The sequence below is a fragment of the Petromyzon marinus genome, chromosome 41 (assembly GCF_048934315.1).
Source record: "Petromyzon marinus isolate PM22_M1 ecotype Great Lakes invasive population chromosome 41, UKy_Petmar_22M1.pri1.0, whole genome shotgun sequence".
Lineage (NCBI taxonomy): Eukaryota > Metazoa > Chordata > Hyperoartia > Petromyzontiformes > Petromyzontidae > Petromyzon > Petromyzon marinus.
Window position 1 is genome coordinate 10,932,716 of NC_133707.1, and position 26,465 is coordinate 10,959,180.

General features: G+C 49.0%; 2 protein-coding genes across 6 annotated transcripts in view; both read right to left on the reverse strand.

Annotated features, from left to right (window-relative positions):
• Nucleotides 1–12,194, reverse strand: part of WDFY3 (WD repeat and FYVE domain containing 3) — an 88,989-nt gene extending 76,795 nt beyond the window's left edge. For 4 of the 5 annotated variants that reach the window (XR_012946525.1, XR_012946524.1, XM_076073382.1 and 1 more), the window contains exon 1: nt 10,898–11,264. The gene's annotated coding sequence lies outside the window, so the exon portion shown is untranslated. Of the gene's footprint in view, nt 1–10,897; nt 11,265–11,299 lie in introns of those variants that run through there. The other variant, XM_032969114.2, reaches the window with a different exon arrangement.
• Nucleotides 12,195–12,313: 119 nt separating this feature from the next.
• Nucleotides 12,314–22,805, reverse strand: CISD2 (CDGSH iron sulfur domain 2). The gene is made up of 3 exons (XM_032969119.2): nt 22,523–22,805; nt 15,643–15,857; nt 12,314–14,229 (listed from the first exon to the last, which is right to left on the reverse strand). The coding sequence occupies exons 1-3, from the start codon at nt 22,617–22,619 to the stop codon at nt 14,140–14,142; spliced, it is 402 nt and encodes a 133-aa protein (XP_032825010.1). The 5' UTR covers nt 22,620–22,805; the 3' UTR covers nt 12,314–14,139.
• Between the last annotated feature and the right edge of the window lie 3,660 nt (nt 22,806–26,465).

Sequence of the window (26,465 nt, forward strand, 5' to 3'; positions counted from 1 at the left end):
TTCAATGCAAGGGTCAAATTGAACATGTGCAGAGACACGATGATAATAATAATGCCCTTTATATTTCCAGGAAAGCCTCACAGTCTCAAAACACGTTTTAGGAAGCTGTTTGGCCAATTCATTGACAAGTGTTTGGCTTGCGAGAGGAAGCTGGAGTTCCCGGAGAAAACCCATGTAGAAGATGCTCCACACATAAAAATTCAAGAATCCACAGCTGTGCTGCCATCACCTGGCCACCTCACAGCCCAAGCACATAACAGCTGGTAGTGTCAGGCAATCTCCCATCCGAGTACCTGCTTAGCTTCTGATCACTACGAGTGGATTGGCATAAAGGGCTGTACCCGAACACATACAGCATATAAAATAAATGCCACGGTGTTTGTATGTGTGTGTGTGTGCCACACATGGTTGCACACACACACAGCACACACCTGCACGCAGCATCAAATATTAATGTGCTGGGGAAAGTGGGTGAGCGGGGCTCAGGGGTAAGGGGGGAGGTAATTGTGCAGGGACCTGCACACTGCCATCTAAGGGGCCCTATACGTGATGCTGTTTGAAATTTACAGAACTACCTCTGTGATTTTCTGCACTTGCCTTTTTTTTTAAGAGTATGCATAATTCCAGGGATGAAATATGCTTCCGTTCATGAAATATTGTCATTATGAAGAGGCAAGTTTGTCTTAATCATCATAGCCTTATCAGCATGATCATCACCAAACATTGTCCTACCATTGCCATCACCATCAAACAATATCGTTTTAGTCACCAATGTCATTATCATCATCACTCATTATCACGGTCACCACCTTTACTATCATCATCTCTAACATCATCAATGATGTTAAATTTTGATTTAAAGCTTTCGTGACAGCAGTAATTCATAATCTTAGCTCTTTCGGTAAAGTCACGTTGAAGGGAAACAATAAAATATTGTTTTATATATTTTATTATTTTATTGTTTCCCTTCAACGTGACTTTACCGAAAGAGCTAAGAATATCAATGATGTTGTTTCCATCATCACTGTAACCGCGTAAACATTTCACACGCAAACAGTGCTGTGATGATCAAAGCAGTCCAAATGGTGTTGTCTCAGCCAATGAGAGACAGATCAAAAACAGGCACTATTTGCCTCTAGGAACAGCAATGTCGCGCTTGTGCTGGCAAGGAGGTCAAGAGATAGACTCAGGTGTTATGGGTTGACTGACTGATATGACTGGCAGATAGACCACTTGTGCTCCCACTTTGCCCACTTGCTGCATTTTAGCTGCCCGGTGTTCCACTTTTTGTTGTGGATGCCTTCAACTGCCCAGTCGTGTCCTTCACGAGCTTCCTCCACAGAGAACGTTCTTGAAACCACTGGTACCAATTATTAGCAGGTCAAATTATCCCCAAATACTCCCATACCACAACAGCCAATCTCTTCGACAACCCCACTCCGCAAACGCATTGATTTGCAGGTATCAGGAATAGATGGGAGCTTAAGGACAAGGGAAAGCTTCTGATAAATCAACGCAAACCACCTCCCTAAGAAGGGCTTGGTGCGTGCAAGAGACAAATCCAAACCCTATTAAAGAAGTGCATTATCGTGTTCTATACGTGCTGTACCCATTACCCAGATAATTAGTCAACAGGCATGAGCCTGTCCGGGTTAACAACTGGTACAAATCATCAGGCAAGCTTCCTCTGTTGTCTCCTTTGTTTAAGGAGTCACCCAGACTCGGAATTGTGTTGCTATCATTTGCTGCACATCTGAAACTCGGGTCTTAATTTCACATTAACTTTGTGCCGATGTCTTAATCTAAGATAAGGAAGTTGGACTTGGGCAGCGCATGTCGCCAGAAGGGAACATGGCCGTGGTCAGGAATAACGACAGAGTGGCAGCCAAGGAACGGACCACATCTGAGAAGACATATTATTACTTTGAAAGATAATGAAATATAGCGGCAGCATGGAGAGTCCTTTATCTAGCGGAGGGATGGCCATGGTTGATTATATGTATTTAAACTCAATCCCAGGGTCATCTGCACATGTGCAAAATAATAAGAATAATGCCCTCTATTTTCCCTGGAATGTTGAATCCCAAGCCTTTTTTTCAAGTGGGTCCTGCACACTCCGACGTTTAGTCGATTTCATGAACGTGTGTTTGGCTTGTGGAATAAAATGGGAGTGTCCAGAGAAAAGCCACGCATATGAACGGAGAGTGCGTAATGCTCCGCACAGACAGATTCAATAATCCACAGCCGTGCTGTCGCCAGCGGAAATGTGCAATGCCTAATGAGTATGGAGCTCAGATCCCCTGCCGACCAGCCAAACAGGTGGGATGCTGGCCTATTCATATTGTGGTTTGAGCGTTATTCTTGCATACACAAGGGGTTTTCTCCTAACACAAGGGTTTTCAATAAAACAAAAATAAATTATTCAATTAGAAATATGAATGATAATTTAATTGACGAGTGCCACTGCTTGTTAAGTTAACTTTAACCTCGCGTGTTTGTGAGTCTTATAGGAGTTAACTCTCAATCATCCATGGGCGTATGTAAAATAAATGTCTTTACGTGAGCGCTGGTTTAATTATTATCTGCTCCTCACTCGTTGAGGGTCAGCGACTCATCAAATCACAGGTTACTTTTGAAGCAATTAATACAGACACCTCATTTCACGTCTACATGGGTAAACAATAAAACAAAACACACGTTATGTATGTTTTGCTTTAGAATGTCTTCATTTTATCTGGGCCACCCCTCCCCTGTCACTCTAAATGAGAGTTGCGTGTACTTTGTAAACATTGCTTGTCGCTTTTAACAGCTGACACCTATGTTTAATTTTGTTGTGTAACAGATTTTTCACACTGTCACCGCTTCCTTAAGCTTTGTCCGTTCAGCCTGCATTGCACTGGATCGGTTATCATGCCTTGGAACTAAAGTTACCCTTGCTGAAGAGCCTCGAAGTCTCAATTGTTTTATAACTTGGTAAAAAAAATCTACAAATACAAATATCACAAGCAGGACCTTCTTTAAAACGAGTCTTGAGACTCAGTGAGAACAGCCTCCCTAGGTTATTCAGGACAATTATAATGAATTGCTGTGGCCTCGAAGGCAATGTGTAATATAATAGTGAAACACACAATGCCTGATCACATCCTGAAAGGGGTATCATTGTACTGGATTATGATACCAAATACCATCCCACACATTGGCTATATGCAGGCTTCAATGTTCCTAATGGTAAATAATGTGCTTGGGTTATTTATACATGTGCTAGATTTAAAATATGAAAGAGAAACGCTTTATGTAGAGATTAAATATTGATTTAAACTATGTCCACTTCTGAATATCACGTGAAATAGAAATATGCAGGGGCAATTCTGTGCAGAGCCACGAGGGTTATTTGACCATACTTAACCACCCTGGTCAGAGCAGATTTATGAAGGTGCGCAAAGCACAGATCAGCAATGGATGTTGCTACACTGCCCTAGAAGGGACGGGGCATTCTAGATATGGCAGTGCTTGGAATGGTACGTTTTGGCAGCAGATAGGAATAGAATAGAGCAGGGCAGGTATAGGGCAATATAGGGCTTTGCAAACAATGCAGAGGATGAATGGGCATGGCATGATCGGTACGAGACATGGCAGGGACATGCCATTGTATGGATGAAGTGGGGAATTGCAGGGCATGCCAGGGATAGTCCAAAAATAGAGCATTTCAAGAAAGGACATGTCAGGGCATGGTGAGAGAGGCAAAGATCATGGAAGGGAAAGGGCAAGTCATGGACAGAGAGTAAGATGAATGCCAATATTAAGACAGGCATGGCAGGGATATAGCATGGAAGGGCATTGCATACAGGGCAAGGTCGGGCAGGACATCCTTTGACAAAAGTAATTTACAGGTATTTTATAAAAGCGACATTAAGACATGAGATGACCTCCACTGCCCTTTGCCAAATACGACAACCACAACCACCACAACGACCACCGCTTTCCATTCAACAATGCCACATCGGATACCACAGGCAAGCCTGCACACACGACAGAAACAAACGCAGGACTGAGTGTGTCTGTCAGGTAAAATGAATGCCGTATCTGGGCAGTCAGACAGCATAAGGCAGTCCTAGCAAAATAATAACCCAGAACTGACAGCATACAGTCAGATAGCTACAATCATACAACAGAATGGATATGTACAGTGTAAAGTCAGACCACGAATATGCAGCATATACAGAGTAATGGCAATATAAAGGGCGAGACTCTACACAATGTGAGAATCTGACAGCAGACCCCACACACCGGCAAAGGACAGAAAGGAACCCTTGTACAATCAGATAGCAACCCCAAAGCAGACCACAGAGACAAAACCTTCCAAAACCAGAGCCCTTCACTCGACCTCATTCAGACCCCATTTGGTAGACCGCTCACATCCAGGCCTATGGCCGAATCACTGGATCTCGTCAGATGTCGGAAGCTAAGCAGGTTGGAAGCCTGGATAGTAGCACTTTGATGGGTGACCACCATGCACAAACAGGTTGCCATGGGGCGGCTGTGGTGAGCAAGAGAGGGCAATGCAACAGCAGCATCCATTGTACTGTGATTCTATGTTCTCACGGATCTGCTTGCCGCCTTCACTAAGCCCCGCGCTGACCAGGGTGGTGAAGTATGGTCAATTAACCTCCACGACCAGGATAGACTCTAATCCAGCAGTGCACTGACAAAAAACGGTGAACGTGTACAAAGCCAGACTCTTTACATAGACCCCTAATAACCAGATCCCTTAAAACGAGACCCCTCACTGTCAGACACCTCATCACTAGACCCCCCCCCAATCAAAACCCTAAAACTAGACACTTTATTGCTTCATAGTCAAAACCCTCATAACCAAACCCTTCATAGCCCCCTCACAGAATGTTAAAACCAGGCCCATTCCAGACCCCAAATAACCAGACCCTTCACAGACCCTTAATAACTAGACCCCTAATAATAAGATCCATCACAGATCCGAAAACCAGACCCTTCAGTCAGAATACACTGTAACACAATTATTGCTCCTGGGTAGTAAGTGTTATTTCCTAATTGCTTATGCCTCAAAAGTATAGAAATTGGCTATTATTCCCCACAAACTTTGCTTTTGTGACCGGGACTTTATGTGAAGAAATGACAAATGCACACCACGTTTTCTTATTAAAAATAGGCAAATTTCAAAATATCACTGTCCAAGAAACAAAATCAAAGTTTGTGGGTAATAACAGCCATTTTCTGTACTTTTGAGGCATAAGCAATTAGGAAATAACACTTATTACACAGGAACTAATTTTTGTTTGTTACATAGTGATATCAATAACCAGGCCCCTCCCAGACTTCAACTCAGACCCCTTAGTATGAAACCCCTAATAACCAGATCCCTCAGTGAGACCCCTCATAACCAGAACCCGAATAGCCAGAACCCTCACAGACCCTGCAAATCAGACCCCTTCGTCTGATCCTAATAACCATACCCTCTCAGTGAGACCCCTACTAACAAGACCCTCTAAGTGAGACCCCTACGAACAAGACCCCCTCAGTGAGACCCCTACGAACAAGACCCCCTCAGTCACACCCCTAATAACCATACCCCTCAGTCAGACCCCTACTAACAGGACCCCCTCAGTGAGACCCCTACTAACAAGACCCCCTCAATCACACCCCTACTAACAAGACCCCCTCAGTCACACCCTTACTAACAAGACCCCCTCAGTGAGACCCCTACTAACAAGACCCCCTCAGTCACACCCCTAATAACCAGACCCCATCAGTGAGACCCTACTAACAAGACCCCCTCAGTCACACCCCTACTAACAAGACCCCCTCAGTGAGACCCCTACTAACAAGACCCCCTCAGTCACACCCCTACTAACAAAACCCCCTCAGTCACACCCCTACTAACAAGACCCCCTCAGTGAGACCCCTACAAACAAGACCCCCTCAGTGAGACCCCTACTAACAAGACACCCTCAGTGAGACCCCTACTAACAAGACCCCCTCAGTCACACCCCTACTAACAAGACCCCCTCAGTGAGACCCCTAACAAGACCCCCTTAGTGAGAACCTACTAACAAGACCCCCTCAGTGAGACCCCTGCTAACAAGACACCCTCAGTCACACCCCTAATAACCATACCCCCTCAGTGAGACCCCTACTAACAAGACCCCCTCAGTGAGACCCCTGCTAACAAGACACCCTCAGTCACACCCCTAATAACCATACCCCCTCAGTGAGACCCCTACTAACAAGACCCCCTCAGTCACACCCCTAATAAAAATACCCCCTCAGTGAGACCCCTACTAACAAGACCCCCTCAGTGAGACCCCTACTAACAAGACACCCTCAGTCACACCCCTACTAACAAGACCCCCTCAGTGAGACCCCTACTAACAAAACCCCCTCAGTTACACCCCTAATAATCATACCCCCTCAGTGAGACCCCTACTAACAAACCACCCTCAGTCACACCCCTAATAACCATACCCCCTCAGTGAGACCCCTATGAACAAGACCTCCTAAGTCACACCCCTACTAAAAAGACCCCCTCAGTGAGACCCCTGCTAACAAGACCCCCTCAGTCACACCCCTAATAACCATACCCCCTCAGTGAGACCCCTACTAACAAGACACCCTCAGCCACAACCCTACTAACAAGACCCCCTCAGTGAGACCCCTACTAACAAGACCCCCTCGGTGAGACCCCTACGAACAAGACCCCCTCAGTCACACCCCTAATAACCATACCCCCTCAGTCAGACCCCTACTAACAAGACCCCCTCAATGAGACCCCTACGAACAAGACCCCCTCAGTCACACCCCTAATAACCATACCCCCTCAGTCAGACCCCTACTAACAAGACCCCCTCAATGAGACCCCTACTAACAAAACCTGCTCAGTCAGACCCCTAATAACCATACACCCTCAGTGAGACCCCTACTAACAAGACCCCCTCAGTCACACCCCTACTAACAAGACTCCCTCAGTGAGACCCCTACTAACAAGACCCCCTCAGTCACACCCCTACTAACAAGACCCCCTCAGTGAGACCCCTACTAACAAGACCCCCTCAGTTACACCCCTACAAACAAGACCCCCTCAGTGAGACCCCTACTAACAAGACCCCCTCAGTCACACCCCTAATAAGCATACGCCCTCAGTAAGACCCCTACTAACAAGACACCCTTAGTCAAACCCATAATAACAAGACCCCTCAGTGAGACCCCTACTAACAAGACCCCCTCAGTGAGACCCCTACTAACAAGACACCCTCAGTGAGACCCCTACTAATAAGACCCCCTCAGTAACACCCCTAATAACCATACCCCCTCAGTCAGACCCCTACTAACAAGACCCCCTCAGTCACACCCCTAATAACCATACCCCCTCAGTAAGACCCCTACTAACAAGACACCCTTAGTCAAACCCATAATAACAAGACCCCCTCAGTGAGACCCCTACTAACAAGACACCCTCAGTCACACCCGTAATAACCAAACCCCCTCAGTGAGACCCCTACTAACAAGACCCCCTCAGTAAGACCCCTACTAACAAGACATCATCAGTGAGACCCCTACTAATAAGACCCCCTCAGTAACACCCCTAATAACCATACCCCCTCAGTGAGACCCCTATTAACAAGACCCCTCAGTGAGACCCCTACTAACAAGACCCCCTCAGTGAGACCCCTACTAACAAGACCCCCTCAGTGAGACCCCTACGGACAAGACCCCCTCAGTCACACCCCTAATAACCATACCCCCTCAGTCAGACCCCTACTAACAAGACCCCCTCAATGAGACCCCTACTAACAAAACCTGCTCAGTCAGACCCCTAATAACCATACCCCCTCAGTGAAACCCCTACTAACAAGACCCCCTCAGTCACACCCCTACTAAGAAGACTCCCTCAGTGAGACCCCTACTAACAAGACCCCCTCAGTCACACCCCTACTAACAAGACCTCCTCAGTGAGACCCCTACTAACTAGAGCCCCTCAGTTACACCCCTACAAACAAGACCCCCTCAGTGAGACCCCTACTAACAAGACCCCCTCAGTCACACCTGTAATAACCATACCCCCTCAGTAAGACCCCTACTAACAAGACACCCTTAGTCAAACCTATAATAACAAGACCCCCTCAGTGAGACCCCTACTAACAAGACACCCTCAGTCACACCCGTAATAACCATACCCCCTCAGTGAGACCCCTACTAACAAGACCCCCTCAGTGAGACCCCTACTAACAAGACATCCTCAGTGAGACCCCTACTAATAATACCCCCTCAGTAACACCCCTAATAACCATACCCCCTCAGTGAGACCCCTACTAACAAGACCCCCTCAGTGAGACCCCTACTAACAAGACCCCCTCAGTGAGACCCCTACTAACAAGACCCCCTCAGTGAGACCCCTACAAACAAGACCCCCTCAGTGAGACCCCTACTAACAAGACCCCCTCAGTGAGACCCCTACTAATAAGACCCCCTCAGTCACACCCCTAATAACCATACCCCCTCAGTCAGACCCCTACTAACAAGACCCCCTCAGTCACACCCCTAATAACCATACCCCTTCAGTGAGACCCCTACTAACAAGACCCCCTCAGTGAGACCCCTACTAACAAGACCCCCTCAGTGAGACCCCTACTAACAAGACCCCCTCAGTCACACCCCTACTAACAAGACCCCCTCAGTCACACCCCTACTAACAAGACTCCCTCAGTCACACCCCTAATAACCATACCCCCTCAGTCAGACCCCTACTAACAAGACCCCCTCAGTGAGACCCCTACTAACAAGACCCCCTCAGTCACACCCCTAATAACCATACCCCCTCAGTAAGACCCCTACTAACAAGACACCCTTAGTCAAACCCATAATAACAAGACCACTCAGTGAGACCCCTACTAACAAGACACCCTCAGTGAGACCCCTACTAATAAGACCCCCTCAGTAACACCCCTAATAACCATACCCCCTCAGTCAGACCCCTACTAACAAGACCCCCTCAGTCACACCCGTAATAACCATACCCCCTCAGTAAGACCCCTACTAACAAGACACCCTTAGTCAAACCCATAATAACAAGACCCCCTCAGTGAGACCCCTACTAACAAGACACCCTCAGTCACACCCGTAATAACCATACCCCCTCAGTGAGACCCCTACTAACAAGACCCCCTCAGTGAGACCCCTACTAACAAGACATCCTCAGTGAGACCCCTACTAATAATACCCCCTCAGTAACACCCCTAATAACCATACCCCCTCAGTGAGACCCCTATTAACAAGACCCCCTCAGTGAGACCCCTACTAACAAGACCCCCTCAGTGAGACCCCTACTAACAAGACCCCCTCAGTGAGACCCCTACAAACAAGACCCCCTCAGTGAGACCCCTACTAACAAGACCCCCTCAGTGAGACCCCTACTAATAAGACCCCCTCAGTCACACCCCTAATAACCATACCCCCTCAGTCAGACCCCTACTAACAAGACCCCCTCAGTCACACCCCTAATAACCATACCCCTTCAGTGAGACCCCTACTAACAAGACCCGCTCAGTGAGACCCCTACTAACAAGACCCCCTCAGTGAGACCCCTACTAACAAGACCCCCTCAGTGAGACCCCTACTAACAAGACCCCCTCAGTCACACCCCTACTAACAAGACCCCCTCAGTCACACCCCTACTAACAAGACTCCCTCAGTCACACCCCTAATAACCATACCCCCTCAGTCAGACCCCTACTAACAAGACCCCCTCAGTGAGACCCCTACTAACAAGACCCCCTCAGTGAGACCCCTACTAACAAGACCCCCTCAGTGAGACCCCTACTAACAAGACCCCCTCAGTGAGACCCCTACTAACAAGATCCCCTCAGTGAAACCCCTACTAACAAGACCCCCTCAGTGAGACCCCTACTAACAAGACCCCCTCAGTGAAACCCTTACTAACAAGACCCCCTCAGTCACACCCCTAATAACCATATCCCCTCAGTCAGACCCCTACTAACAAGACCCCCTCAGTGAGACCCCTACTTACAAGACCCCCTCAGTGAGACCCCTACTAACAAGACCCCCTCAGTGAGACCCTTACTAACAAGACCCCCTCAGTCAGAACCTCACAGACCCTTCAAATCAGGCCCTGAATAACCAGACACCTCAGTGAGAACCCTAATAATCAGACTCCTCACAGACCCTTGAAACCAGATCCCTCAGTCAAGACCCCCTCGTAACCAGATCCCTCAGTCAAGACCCCCTCGTAACCAGACCCCCTCGTAACCAGATCCCTCAGTCAAGACCGCCTCGCAACCAGACCGACCCCTTAATCAGACCGGGGGACCCTCGTCTCCATCATACCCAGGCCCAGGGCCCGCCTACTCCTCACGTCGCGACACCACCACCAACACCACCACCCACCTCGTCCTCATCCTCCTCCTCCTCACGTCGCGACACCAACACCACCCACCTCGTCCTCATCCTCCTCACGTCGCGACACCACCAACACCACCCACCTAGTCCTCCTCCTCACGTCGCGACAACACCAACACCACCACCCACCTCGTCCTTCTCCTCCTCACGTCGCGACACCACCAACACCACCAACACCACCAACCACCTCGTCCTCCCCACGTCGCGACAATACCAACACCCACCTCGTCCTCATCCTCACGTCGCGACACCACCAACACCACCACCCACCTCGTCCCCATCGTCCTCACGTCGCAACAACACCAACATCCACCTCGTCATTCTCCTCCTCACGTCGCGACACCACCACCACCCACCTCGTCCTCCCCACCTCGCGACAATACCAACACCACCACCACCACCCACCTCGTCCTCCTACGCCTCACGTCGCGATAACACCAACACCACCCACCTCGTCCTCCTCCTCCTCGTCCTCCTCCTCCGCCCTCGGCGCGCTCGCTCACGCGCCGACCCGCAGCGCCGTCTCACCCGCAGGTCCGCTCGGCCAGAAAAACAACAACTAAAACGCTACTGCCGCCGTAGCCGCCGCGATGCAGCAGCCGCCGCCTTCGCCTCTTCTTCATCCATGGAGAGGGCGCACGGCGGCAGTGGCCATTGGAGACAAACGCTCGGGATTGTGGGAGGGCTTCGCCGAGGTGGCGGCAGCGGCAGCAGCAGCGGCAGACAGGGGGCGCCTCATCCCCGCCTCTCCTCTTTGTGTGTCGACGATCTCATCCCGAGTGGCCCACCCCCCCACATCACCACCAATACCACCACATCACCACCTACGGCAAACCCCGATCCCCTCCCTCACCTTGGTGTGGTGCGCTTAACGGCGATACTTGTTGTAGATTTTGTCACAGGATGTTGTGGTGATGGTGGTGGTGGTGTGCCAAATGCGGGAAGCGATCGAGATCGTGTGGGTTTGAGATAGGGCCGCCTTGCCATCTGGCGGGCGGCCACGCGAATTACAGTTTCCACTGTTCGCGACGACCCCGATGAATGATCTCACTTGCCCCACAGTCCACAACAGATCTGCTGCACCTGCCACAGCACGGCATTCATCTGCGAGCGCATCTTTATCAGTGGTACGCGTACGGCTACAGAAAAATGTATACACGTTAATGAGTACAAGCTGATCTAATGTATAGACCCCCCCCCCCCCCCATGCTCACCTGATATAGTGACATGGCAACGGATTCGGGAGACACCTTCATACAGCAGTGGATTGACCATGGCTGACGGTGACAACGACTGTGGGGGTTACATCAAAGACCGTGGACGTTCGCGACAAAGAAAATGATGCTTTGTTAATGAGCTCCAGCTTTATGCATCATCTGAATCTCGTGAGCGAAATCACACCGGCTGTGTGAGAACATTTAAATAGTTAATGTGTAATGAGATTGTAGAGACATGTCGAGGCTTTGATATGTTGTATGTAATTAATCCACATTATTTGACCAAATAATAAATTTGCCTCCTTCCAAAATCTGTCCTTAGACGTAACAATTTATATATTTAAAAAATGACACATCCACCACACAGCCTTCTGGGAGTGTTTTTTTTCAGCAGCATTGGATCAACACAAGCAAACTCTGGACCGGTTTCAATAGTGCCTCACCAGAAGTCAAGATAATTGTTTTACTGGGATACCCGAAATGGAACACCCTGTATTGCATGTTTCTCATTTCTCTGCTTGTGTGCTGTTGTCAATCACACAAAATGCATCCAGTAGGGTATCTGTCACAATGATCATTTCTACACGGACGTCGAGTTTCATGTCTTCACCAGCTCTTAAAAACGGGAAGCACAAAGGCTTGCGCAAAACTGCGACAATCAGCACATTTTATTCAGACTTTGCCCACTTCCTTAGATAGGGTATGGGTTGAGGAAACGAAAGTCACAATAGAACAACCGCGCAGACTGAAATCTGTCGGGGAAACGTGGTCACGGGCAGACAGCAGGTTCGGGCACGAGCCATGAACCGTTTCAGCAATGCGTCAAGTTCTCCTCGTCCACGCACTGGCAGCATAACTACGCGCCCTGATTGGGCTTCTTTTTCCCCACTGATTGTTTCCTGGGTGGCTGGAAGGATGAAGTCGATGACACGCGGCCGACTTCGCAACACCAGAGAGGTATGGTCGGATGTGATGTGCCGGGTGAGGAACATTTTCTCAAGTTACAGTCTCAGACAAACTTGGTTTAAATTAAGCTCTGGATCATCATTAAATTCAAGAGCAGAGTAATTCCAGTTTACACCATTCACGTCATTTATAGCAATCAGAAACAAGATATTAAGTTTATAATTACAATCCATACGCAATCTTCCCGACATTTTGGTCTGCGAAATTGTTAGGAGTGGAATGGAGCTTACATTTCTCAATTACCATCAGCTCTTAAGCTCACAATACAAAGTGTGTGTGTAATAAACAATGTTTTCCAGCTGATGTAGTGGTTGTCTAACATCTCCAACCACGAGGGGATGATACATTTCACAATATTCGATTTTTTTTTATTAAATCGCAACAATTCATTGAATCGTAAGAGGGAAGAATCATTACACCAATAAAAAAATTCGTCTCCCTCGCAATGAACAGTTTTATGGACCACACTCACATTTGACAAACACCGTCACTGTAGAGAGTTGCACTCTTTGTTGGTGATGGCAACTTTGGCATTTTCACAACAAAAACAGAAAAAAACTAGACATTAAGAATGGCCACAGGTCTTAAAATGGTAGGTCACCATCCAGATTGCATGATTACCAATCATCTCAGTCCACATATAAACAATGCAACGTTCAGTCAAATATTGACTGATGGACAAGGAATGACAGAAGAAAGCCTGAGGTCGTCCCTCTGGATAGTGGTTACCGCTGTAGTTAATCTGCTGCTGTACTCTTTGGTTCTATTCGGTAAAGTCACGTAGATAAAAAAATAAAAAAATCACGACGTTTCGGCCACAACACAAGCGGCCTTCATCAGGTGAAGGGATCAGGCTGTCTCATGGACAGCGCTGTCCTCGAGACAGCCTGATCCCTTCACCTGATGAAGGCCGCTTGTGTTGTGGCCGAAACGTCGTGATTTTTGTTGTTTTATTTTTTACCTACGTGACATTACCGAATAGAACCAAAGAGTATGGATCCTTGCAGTCACGAAAGCTTTAAATCTAGAATAATCTGCTGCTGCCCAGAATCATTCAAGAATCAATCTAATGTAACCCAGATAATTTACACTGGTCAGACACTGTCAGATCTCACATCTTTGTACGAATGCAGACAATTCCATAAAACAATCACCAGAAGAAACACGTGCTTTAATACCATGGTTGTGGGCTTTACAATACCACTCAACAGCACCTCATTCTTCAGGGCATTTAACCATTAACAGTGAGGTCAACACACACAAAGGGCTGAACACGTAAGTGTTTGAAAGCAGTGTCTGTATCCTAATTTTACATAGGCAAAGGTCATGAATCTGGATAATTTGTTCTATATAAATATGGATTTAAACGCCTGGGGGTCTAGCACACTGGCACACAGCGTTACACATTAATTCAAATGAAGTGGATTATACAGGACCTCGGCATTACGGACAATGCTTCAATTCCGTATGGCCTGTCCCCACATCAACAACTGCAATCAGATGAGCTATTTTACACGTCCTTGCGCTTGATGATTAGCGGCCCCACATTGTCGCCCGTCTCCTCGTTGTGTCGGTTGTGAGAGCCGTCACACGCAGGAAACTGCACACGGGCACAGACGCACAGAAACAGACACAAAGATACACATTTATCAAGAGTGGAAAGGTGGCTGGGTGGCTCGGAGGTCAGAGCGCTAAACTGCACCGATGAGAACCTGGGTTGGAATCCAAGCAGTTATCTGTGATTAAACCGGTTTCTCAAGCGCAGCTAGGTGATGTTCTCAGCCATCAGTAACGAATGCAGAACACACCAATTATTTTAAATTTGGTTCTGCACTTCATATATGTAAATCCCAGGAAATTAAAGCATTGGTTTTACTGTCATTCAACGACCATTACTCTGCACGTGCAGAACAGGTGTGGAAGTGCTGCTCTCTACTGTGTGGACCAGAAGTCACTTGATGGGATCTCCATTTCTGCGGGCCGTTCTGCTGTGCAAGCAATTAAAATTGATTATTCGCCTCATGAAACGAGGCCGATAGTGCGACAGAGATCAAACTGGGGGAAGATGACGAAGCGTAGAGCCAAATGTTGTTCATGAGCACCTTTTGGGCCAACACAGCACACAAGGGAGGCAGCATAGCTGGCAGCACAACAGGCCACCTCCCAGAGGCCCAGGATATGTTATCCATTGCTAGGAATTTAACTTAGGTCAAGGATAGCAGCACATTACATGATCCATTGCACCACTGCTCCCCGCAGTGCACACAGATGCATGCACAGTCATATACACAGAAGGGAATTCACACCATCAATGAGTGCACACACATTAAGCAGATAAGGCTGCCGCCTAATTCAACTATGCTGAAATTTCCCATTGGTAGGTAATCAAAGGTTTTTTTTTTAATGGACAGCTCAATCAATGACTAACTTTAACCAGCTTTCCATTTATTATACCACTCACGGGTTTTTGTCACACATCACCATAAAGTTTAATTTCAGCCGTGGCACTGTCGGAAGCTGTAGCAAGTAAATGATCAAATGCACCAACTGACAAAAAAGTCACCATAATAAACAGCAATGTTCTATCCACTGGTGGATAAAGGCCTCCCCCCCCCCCATGTCATTGCCATTCCTCAGGGCCATGCGATGCCGCAATCCAACTCGCTCCGACGCGTGAGCTGACCTCATCGACGCGTCTCCTTGGAACAACGTCCTCTTGGACATGGCCACCCCCTGGGCTGCCATCAGTCTCGCCCGTCTGTTCCCATGCACCTTGCCCGAGCCCACTTAATGAATTATCGCGAGTCCACATGATATCTATAATTTGCGTTTGTTCTCCGATCTACGTCTTCCTCTTCCAACCTAATTGTAATTCCCAGCATGTAACTCTCGCCATGCTTCTCTGCATAGTTTTTCGTGTTCGTTCCATGTCATTAACAGGCGATGCGTCATTGGCTGCTTCAATAAGACGTAAATCTGACTCCGCTTACGGACGACGGTGCTTGGCACAAACCGTTTTGGAGCGCCAGCAGCGGCAGTATGCCTTCTTGGCGTCGACAAAGTCCTCGATGTTGATCTCGTTGACCACCTTGGACGTCTCCTTCTGGATTTTGAGATTGATGACGCTGTCCTTCACCTTCACCTTCCGCGGCAGCAGGGGTCGTATGGCGAGGTAGCCAAGCAGGGCCAGGATGCTGAGAAACGGAAGCAGCCGCACCCACTCGCCCACTGCCAGGGAACAAAGACAAAGATGCCTCACGCAGCTCACGCAGACTGTTGGAGCAAGTGCTGCTGTTATAGCGAGCGTCTATTGCTGGCAGCACGGTCTACTCCCACGCTGGTGTGCACACACAACCGAGTTGTCCTAGGGAAGGCCCAGAACCAGTTCAAATTATCACTCGCCACCGATGTCAGCCGTGGTCAGAAATCAGACTCGGGTCACGGGTTTATGCACTAACCACTCCGCCACCACTCCGCACAACACAGATGCACAGCATACACGCATAACAAGTACTGCAAATGCACGTGTGTACACGAAGAGCCTGTTTGTCCATCCACTGCTGAATGAGGGCCTCCCCACTACTGTGCAGGCTGTGAAGGCTATTTGCCCATGCTTCACCACGCTGGTCAGTGCAGATTGGCGAGGACAGGGAGCATAGGTGTGCAAGCATAGAAGTAGAGTACAATAACTGATTTTTGTGCACTGCCATTTGCTCATCACCACATAGCCCAGCAAGCCCTGTGGCAACCTGTTTATGCACAGTAGTCACCTGTCCAAGTCCTATCCCAGCTCAACTCTACTTAGCTGCTCAGATCTGACAAAATCGGGTGCATTCTGGGTGATTTAGTCTTATGCTAAAATAAAGAAAAATAATACATTAATCTTGAAGGAATTTGTTTACCCAGTAACGCCTCACGGCTCACACTAAAGACTTCAGAATAGTCCAGCATTGGGAGGTCTGGTCAATTCCTTTATAAGGAGTATTTTACAAGTGGGATAGAAAGGAGTGTAGCATGAACACTGGCGGAGCCAGTGGGGGGGGGGGTGGGGGTGGCACGTGCCCCACCCAATGATCCCTAATTTCGATCAGATCATTGGAGTTTATTAGCAATAAATCGGCATATTGCGACCCCCACTGCCACTGTGTAGCATAGTATTGTGTACCAGGGACTCTATAAGATGATTGGACAATAGTCCGAGTCCATAATTGGCAATAAGTAACGGCAAAGCAGTTATAAGTGGCTCACAGAATTGTGCGCAGTTGCGTATACAGTCCACGACTTCCCTGAAGGCATCAGCACCTTCAGCGAGCGCGATGCCGATCACACAACGCGGTTCGAATTGGACCCTCGATCGATAGCTACACCATCGCCGCACACGCGTCGAATAAAAAGCAAGGGACAAGTCCTTACTTACTAACAACTCCTTACTTACTAACAACTTCTCTATCATTTCTCATTGCTGGAGGGGTTGCCCCCCCCACCTGAAAATCCTCGCTCCGCCACTGGTGGCATACACATACACTCACTCGTAATGTACGACTCGGTCGTTAATCCCCCCTGGATAAACAAAATGAGTCCCGTTCCACTCTGTGGGAAGCCAATAATGCATGCCTGAATTATCCAATCGGCCTTTCCAGAGTAATGTGGAATTTGTACCTTTGGGCGACTGTTGTAAACAAGAGATAAGTAGCTCCCTCGACTCAATGGACAAACCACTTAAAAGATGATGATGCTATTGCTAATGGCGATGGTATGCTGAAACTGCTGCTGATGAATCAGATGATGCATTGAAAATAATGATGCTGCTGATAATGCTGATACAGCTTACAGTGCCCATGAGAGACGATACCAAGACGATATTGACGATGATACTCCAAGGAGATGACGATGATGAACAATAATGGAGGAGCTGCGTTGACCACGATTGGCCAAAAGAGCTTTGTAGCTCATCGGACTCCTCCAGTATAAATACATATTCTAATTCTGTATGACAGCCCAGTGGCCGGGTGAGAGAACACCACGAGCAGCCAAAGGAAAAAAACGCATCACTCGAGGCATGTTTTGCAACTGGACATAGCTGCTCCCGTAGCAGCACCCGCTGAGCCAGTCGAATGTAGGCAGTGAGCAGCATTGAAAGGTCCGTAATGACGTGACACCGCATCCCTTCATCATGCCAGGCCCAGTGGCAGTTGCATGAAATGCCCTCCGGAGAATTTCACTGAACTTGCACCGCATGCCTTGAAATGTCAAACAAAGACAACGACCGTTCACAAGGTGTCCTGTGGACAGGTGTATACAAATAATTATTAACACGCGGTATTGTTCAATGAGCTTACACGGTATCTATCCAAATAACTAAGGCAATGTTTAATTCATTCTTTTATAGATTAAGGGGATGTGTTTATTTGTACAAGACATCGAATGTAATTGTATTTGACTAAACTCTGACATACGAAGGAAAATACTTCGTAAGCAAAACGCAGTTTTATTAAGCGCCATTCACACAAGGCATCGAAGCGCTTCACAACGCAATCCCAATAAAAACCCTTAAGATTAAAACCAAGAGTAAAACAACCCTACACAGACGGATATGCAAGAGAAAATAAATGTTTTCAGACTAGCCTTAAAAACCGCAAGTGAACGGAGCGTCCCTAACGGTCTGGGACAAGACATTCCACAAACAAGGCCCCTGGCTACAGAAAACTCCCGTCACCCATTGAACGCAGATTTGTCCTGGGTACACTCCGGTGCCAGATTTTGGCGGATCAAAGTTTCCAGACAGAGGGATGCGGTTTCAGCAGACCTCCGAGATATAAATGGAGCTACTAACACCCTTTCATGGCATTGAAGGCCAATGCAAGAACTTTTAATTCGATCCCGTATTTTACTGGAAGCCAATGCAGGGAATGAAGAATAGGTGTGATGTGCTCATAATTCCCTCACTCCACACCAAACCCAGGCAGCAGAGTTTTGGACAAGCTGCAACCGATTTAAACCATTCCGTGTTGCATCACTGAACAGGGCAGTACAATAATCAAGTGTTGATGAAATAAAAGCATGTACCAGTCGAACAGCATCCGGCATTGAGAGAATTGATCGAATGCGAAATATTTCGCAGGTGAAAGGAGATCTTAAGTCAAATTCCTTGCATTACACTCACTTACACTCAAAGCCAAGGCAGGATCGAAAATATTATTTTAAGATCATCAATCATCATACTGAAACCATTTACTTGATGAAGCAAGTTAGATGAACCCAGCAACATGACCTCAACTTTGTCCGATTTAAGTTTCACAAATTGTGATGCATTCACACCCTGACCTCATAAAGACATCGAGACAGGACTGAGACTGCATCATCAGTGCCAGGCTTATAGTCTGCAGATATATTTGGGTGTTGTCAGCATAAAATGTATAACTTAGACCATGACGAAAAATGCTCCCAAGTGGCAACATATACATGGAAAATAACAAAAGCCCTAAAATCGGCCCCTGGGGGACACCAGTGACAACTGGGCAAGTTTCATATGGCTCACCAACGTAACAAACTGTTTCCGATCAGTCAGATAGGAGCTACGCCAGGAAAAAAGCTGCACCACTGATGCGAAACTGCGTCTCTAGGCGCTTGAGCAGAATATTATGCTCAACTGTATCGAGCGCTGCACTAACATCCAACAGCACCAGGCTCGGAAGTAAGCCCGAATCAGCGGTCATGAAAATATCATTGTGACCACCTGAACAAGTGCTGTCTCAGCACTGTGCAGTGGCCAAAACGCAGATTGAAATGGCTAATAGAGCTTGTGATTTGAAAGATAGCCCTGTAATTGAGCTTCCACACATTACAATATTTTTTATAGAAACCGAGAGGTGTGAAATCGGCCTGTAGTTTAACATAACACTGGAGTCAAGACCTGGCTTCTTTAATAATACTGAAATAGAAGCCAATTTAAGTGACACAGGCATTGCTACAGTAATGAGAGGTATCTACGAAGAAAGAAACCAATGAACACGTCTCGATATTTCATGTTCTGAGAGAAGTGTTACGTTCAATCGGGGCTTGCGGCCCGTTAGATATATCAATATTTCCCTCAACTTAAAACACTCGACAAATTGGTCAATAGCACTTCCTCGCAAAGAAACTATCAACATAACGTGACGTTTCCGGCAATGGCCCTTCTTCACAGCACAAAGCTAGGTAAGGGGATTCAAATGTCCAAGGAAAAGAGTTAATCGCAGTATTTAAATGCGACGGCTACCACCAGTGGCGAGCGATTTAAGAATCCGGCCCTGGACACCCCCTCCCCCCAACTTCCTCAACCCACACTGACCAGCATGGTGAAGTATGGCCACACAATCCCGGTGACCGCTACGAAGAGCAGAGGGGTCTCCATTCAGCAGTGGAATTCACAAAAGGCTCCATTATGTTTCCGTAGTTTATTATTTTATCGGAACCTGGTGTCATGAGTTTAGAACATGACGAGTCACATTACCACTTCACCATTAAGAGGTTAGTATTTAACCGACAAACGTCTTCATCACTCGAGGTGTTGAGTGTTGAGTGCAACATGAGGACGTGGCAAGTTGCGTAACGCGACCTCGATCGAGTGATTTCCCCTCTTCGACAGAGGCGTTTCAAGTGACAGGAGGCGGCCGTGCCATCGTGACAACGCTCCATACACATCAACGCCATGTCCATCGCGTGCGTGTTCACATAAACAGTGGCATCAACTCCATTGTAACGTCAAAGTAGTTTGTTTTTTTTATAATCAAAAGGTGTTTTTTTTTTTTAAAACGTGTGTTAGAGGCATAACCTGTCAACCCCTCTGTCAGCAATGGCAGAGCCAGGATTTCCAGGTAGGGGGGCAATCCCTCCAGCTGTAGGCCTTTTGGCGTCATGTGGTCGAGCACCAATTGGGTCGAGGCTTAAAAGAAAGCCGTCCCTGGGTGTGGACCAATCAGTTTCAAGGACAATGCCACATATATTATCATAGTATGTTTTTTGTTTGCATTTTGGCTGCAGGTATTGTGGTTAATGCAGACATTAATCCTTGTTAAAAAAAGGTTTCAGTTTTGTTGCCAGAAAAAAACCCTATTATTACATTTTGGTACTGGCAAAGGAGGTCTAATGATGAGATAGAGAAGTTGTTAGTAAGTAAGGAGTTGTTAGTAAGGAGTTAGTAAGTAAGGAGTTGCTTGTAAGTAAGGAGTTACTAGTAAGTAAGGAGTTGTTAGTAAGTAAGGACTTGTTAGTAAGGAGTTAGTAGGTAAGGAGTTGTTAGTAAGTAAGGAGTTGTTAGTAATAAGTAAGGACTTGTCCCTTGCTTGTTACTCGCCGCGTGTGCGACGATTGCGCAGCCATCGATCGAGGGTCGAATTCGAACCGCGTTGTGTGATCGGCATCGCGCTCGCTGAAGGTGTTGATGCCTTCAGGGAAGTCGTGGACTGTATACGCAGCTGCGCACAATTCTGTGAGTCACTTATAACTGCTTTGTCGTTACTTATTGCCAATTAGGACTCAGACTATTGTCCTATCATATCATAGAGTCCCTGGCACACAATAAAATGCTACACAGTGGCAGTGGGGGTCGCAATATGCCGATTTATTACTAATAAACCCCAATGATCCGATCGAAATCCCTAATTTCGATCGGATCATTGGGGGGCACGTGCGACCCCACCCCCACTGGCTCCGCCAGTGTTTATCAGTGCCCTACCTTACTACAGACCAATTCAGACCTCGTTGGTCACCCCGTGCCCTTATAAATCTCAAAGTTCATCCTATAAAGTTCCATCACAAGGGAGAAGCACAAACAGACCATTTTTGTTTGCCCGTATTTGAGACGGCTGTACACCGCATGGGTTGACAGACATGGTGAGGTAGCCTGCAAACAACAGAGCCAAAAGTTGGGATTGCATTTGATAAACGTGGATTCTTTTTCGCAGATTAATTAAGTTGGCCGGTTCCACTAAATACCTGAATTAACTTCCCCGAGCATGATATTGTCCTTAGGAGGGGTCTACGTGCAACTAGAGGCAGAGGGCTTATTGCGTAAACGGCTCTAGGTGCCACCACGTTAAGGTACACAGCCTGTGGAGTTCAGCGGGCAGTGATCAAACCGGGTTCACGGAGTAATACATCGGCATTTCGCGACCCCCACTGCCACGGTGTAGCATATTACTGTGTCCCAGTGACTCTATGAGATGATAGGACAATAGTCCGAGTCAATAATTGGCAGTAAGTAACGGCAAAGCGGTTATAAGGCGTAGCGAGTGATGATGGTTTGAGCAAGCTCACCAAATGACTTGCACAAACACCGCGACACCGGCACAAGTTGGTGCCGAACCGAACTCGATTTGGTTTCAGTTGCAGCTCTAAAGAGTGTAACGCCAAGGGACGATCCGTAATTCAAGAGGAGCGTGCGGGAATGTCCCCGTCCTACCCGCCGCCTACTTAGCGTGGGGACCAGAACCTCGCTCGAAATCATTCTCAGTCATCGCATCAAAAAGCACAATCGGGGGGGGGGAGGGGAGGGAGACACACGGAAAATAACAACCCCGCTTTAAGTGGGACACGATTTAAAACCTCGTAGTCGCTGCCACGAACGAATGTTTGGGACTCATTAACCCGCACGTCGCGGGGCAGCACCGAGCCCCACTGCCAGGGAGAGAGGCCTCTGCGCAGGCCCGCGAAGTCAGCCAGGCGGCCTTCATCCAGCAGTGGATAGACCATGCCCTAATGACCATCAACGACGAAGGGGAAAACACTCGCCATCCTCTCGCCCCCGTGAGCGCCACGCTCAGGAGGTGAGGAGGAGAGGCCCCGCGCTGTGCGCTGCGGCCCTCCGTGAGGCCCTCCGTGGGGCCCTCCCCCCGCCATGGCGCCCGCCTCACCGGTGAGCCGCGCGTAGCCCGCGAGGCTGGAGGGCACGGGGAGGCTCTTGAGGTAGGCGGGCAGCTGCGTCTTGACGAGGCGGGCGATGCTGTCCATAGCTGGGGTCGGGCGGGGTGAGAGGGGTGGGGACGGGGGTAGGAGGAGGTTGGTGGACGAGGCGTAGGCGAGAAGGAGCCGTGGAAGAGGTGGTGGTGGTGGAGGGGGGGGCCCCGGAACGTGGTTGGCAGCAGCAGTGACGCGACGGAGGAGGAGGAGGCGGCGGCGGCGGCGGCGGCTTTTGATGCCCAACTCGGCAGCGGGGTGGGCAAGACGGAGCACTTAAAGAGCCGCTGGGGAGGTGGACTCCTCCACGTGGTCGGGCGGCAGGGGGGTGGATCAGCGTCGCTGCTCTGTCTGAGTCCCTCCCCCACCACCTCCCCGGACGAGACCAACTAATCACACCCCCCCCTCTCACGCACACACCCCCCTCTCCCCTAGACCAATCACCGCCACTCAGTGACGGTGACGTCACAACGGCGCCTGTGCCAGGCCAGGTGCACTTTGAGGCTACCACGTGGAGTGTCCGAAGGCTCGCTGACAGGAGGAGGGCCTCGGGATGGGTTGGCTGACTGAGATGACCGCCCCTGGGATGACTGATTCCCCCACTCCACTCTTCCCTCTCCAGATCACTAACAGTAAAAGTCTGGAAGACTTTTGCTGTTTTCTCCAGGATTTCTCTGTTGCGCGTAGTCACTTTAAGATGTTTCTTGTTCATGTTTTTGTTTTGTTGCGGATGCACCCGAGTCAAGAGCCGCATGGCTCACAGGGTGACACCTAATACATGAAAACTGGAACACGCGGTTTGTGGCGTGTCTGTTTTGTGTTTGCCGCTGCAGCATCGCTGCTGACTGATGTTCGTTGCGCACGGACGAAATTTCTCCTGCACGGTGTCTATGACGCAGCCTGCACGGTCCTTCCCAGGTGGGAGATGTGCTGGGGGGGGGTGATGTTGAGTGGAGTAGTGGTCGCCGTGTTCACGTGTTTGGGTAAGACATTCGAGTACAATTAATCTCCTGATTATAAGACGAACCCCCAACATTTTGCTTTCATTACAGGGGGAGGGGGGGGGGCGTGGGAAGTGTGTGTTATAATCCGTAAACGCGTCGATCAACTGAGATTAATTCGCTTGACGATGTCGAAAACACCAAGAATTTAATGCCCGGCCATACAATACAGGAGCAGGCATCCCGTGCCCGCCTTAAACCAAGGGCACCCCACATCATCAGCACGAGTCTCCATTGCGCCGGGCTGCCAGTGAATACAAAAAACTATCTTGCCTTGCCGTCCGGTCGGTTGAAATATCACAAAAAAACATCGCTCGCAATGAGTGCTGCACCCATCTAGGAGCCGTGAGCTCGTGCGAGGTTTACACGTTCCATTTAGCCCAGCGTATGTCAGAAACTTGTTGCTGTTGCCCTTCACAATAAAAGCTGAAACGCCAGGCAAAGACAAAACACACGGGCGCACAAACGTGCAGCCCGATATTACCCATCGGTTTACGATGAGGACCCAGTCAGTGTGTGACCGACAACACAAGTGTGGAAAACAAGTCCATGTTCGTACAATCCTCTGAACGTGTGCACCCGTGATGCTCCTTCTCTGCTGCTGCCCCACTCGTCTGGAACTCCCTTGTCCCAGCCATCAAATACTGTTGGGTCTCTGCCTCTGTTCAAGACTCGAGACCTTTCTATTATCCTTTGCCTATGACCGACAGCCTCTCTCTATGAACTGCGTCTGCAGACCAGCACTAGGTAGGTGCTGGGATGGCCCCACACAACAGCTCTGCTGGAGCAAGGCCTGCACGTCTCAGCATCTTGAGATGCTATATACACACACACACGATGCACTGTCAATCGTATTGCGTTCTGACAAGGGCACAGTTATAACCAGGGGCTTCACTTCAGCCAGCACACTGCATCCAGTATTACTTGCAGGAGCTTGGCTATTACTCTACCAACGATCCGGAAAACATTCAGACTGACGAGAGATGGTTTTGGTTCGGCCACATAATGATCTAACCACGGGACAATTTAATTTGTTTGGCCGTGTCGGGTGGTGGAGGGTTACACGAACGACAAAAAATTGGCCACATCATTGCGTGGCCTAACCCAAACGTCTACTCTATTATGAATGTGAATATTAGCTGCGCAGACACACCGCGTGTTAGAGCAACGATTCAGTGAGAAATAAAGGCTGGGCTGGCCCACACATCCGCCAGGATAAACGAGCGGGTCTCTCTCCCCACGACGGAGTGGACGGCAGCCGCGTCTCTTCAGATGCAGTTCGACATCGCCGCGATGTCCGCCAGGATCGACTGGAGCGTGATGACGCCGCCGAAGCAGTAGAGGAACTTCTGCCCATTCCTCGGGATGTCTCCTCGTCGGCACAATCCGAACTGCGTTCGCACACCGATACCGGGAGCTTCTGAATCCGCCTCTGGCAAGGAGCGCGCACTTTCAGCCGCCGCCTTTCGTCAACGCGGTGTCAGTGGCGATGTCCCCGCTGCATAACGCGAAGCGAATGAATCACCAAGAGAACACTCACCATGATGTTCAGCAAGACATTGAACCCTGCAAAAGAGGAGAGGCACGCCACAGCGTTAAGGACTACAGGTGTGTGTGTGTGCGTGTGTGTCACTGCGTGTGTCACTGCAGTTTAACAGCAGAGGTCTCACTCCGAATCAGTCGAGCGGCAATATCTTTTCATCGGTTGCGTAACGCTGTGTGGAAGCTACCTGGTCTGTCGCTCCGCACTAAGCTTCAAGTCTTCTCGGCCACGGTCATTCCCTCCCTTCTCTACGCTTGCGAAACGTGGACCCCCTTAATGGAACATCTTCGCCGGTTAAAAATATTTAGGCTAGCCAGCCTACGATCCATCCTGGGCTTAACCAGGCTGGATTGTGTGAGGAGCTCACAAATCCTTGAAAGATCTGGGCAAGGTGCCATCGGTGAGCTCCTCCGGCAGGCAAGGCTGCGTTGGCTGGGTCATGTAGCCCGCATGCCCAGCCACCGCATGCCGAAACAGCTTTTGTTTGGCCGGATCGAGGGGGCTAAACGGGCGCGGCACGGGCTATAGAAGAGATGGAGTGATGTGGTACAGGAGGACTTGCCGATGACTGGTACCAGCGGTGTCAAGATCGGCCTCTGTGGAGGAGGCTCGTGAAGGACGCTACTGGGCAGTTGGAGGCAGTCGCCCTCCAACAACAACGGAGGGCGGAGGAGCGACGCTCACAACAACGAGCGGAGCGCCGGGTGGCTAAAGCACAGCAGGTTGGCACAGTAGGGGGCACAGGTGGTGCATCAGCCAGTCATCTCAGTCAGTCGACCCGTGGCACCTGGGTCTGCCCCGTGACCTCCTGCCAGCGGGCGTTCGACACTTCACGTGGCCTCAAGGTGCACATGGCCTGGCACAAGCGTCGTGGTGACGTCACCACCACTTAGTCGCGAATGGCGGTTGTTGTGTCACTACGCGCTTGTCACTGTGTGTGTATCACTGCGGGGAGCGGTGGTGTAGGGGTTAGCGTGCTACGCTATGAACCTGGCAACCCCAGTTCGGTTCCCGCTCACGACCAACACCGGTGACGATTATCTGAAATGGTCTTGGGCCTCTCATAGGTCGACTCAGTCTCAAATGAGTAACTGGTGCAGTGTAAACATCGTTACTGGAGAGACAAAGGCGGTCGGTCGTGGTGCTGGCCACCCACCCTCTCGTGTGCCGTGCCGGCCTTTATAGGTGCTCGCTAACAGCACTTGCCCCTACAGTCTGTCAAGGCTATACGGGGGATCTTTATATTTGTGTCACTGCACGCTCATATCGTACATAATCATACGCGTGCGTGCAAACCTTTTGCCAATCCACTGCTGGATAAGGGCCTCCCCATGCCGTGGGTTTTACCATTAACAT

What these genes read in the sequence shown, in the direction of transcription:
- CISD2 (XM_032969119.2), bottom strand. Translation starts at nt 22,619, where the DNA reads ATGGACAGCATCGCCCGCCTCGTCAAGACGCAGCTGCCCGCCTACCTC. An exon ending in GGGCTACGCGCGGCTCACCG is followed by an intron (nt 15,858 to 22,522) that starts GTGAGGCGGGCG and finishes GTTCCCTGGCAG; the next exon opens with TGGGCGAGTGGGTGCGGCTG. An exon ending in GCTGCTGGCGCTCCAAAACG is followed by an intron (nt 14,230 to 15,642) that starts GTTTGTGCCAAG and finishes GCCCGTGTGCAG; the next exon opens with TTTCCTGCGTGTGACGGCTC.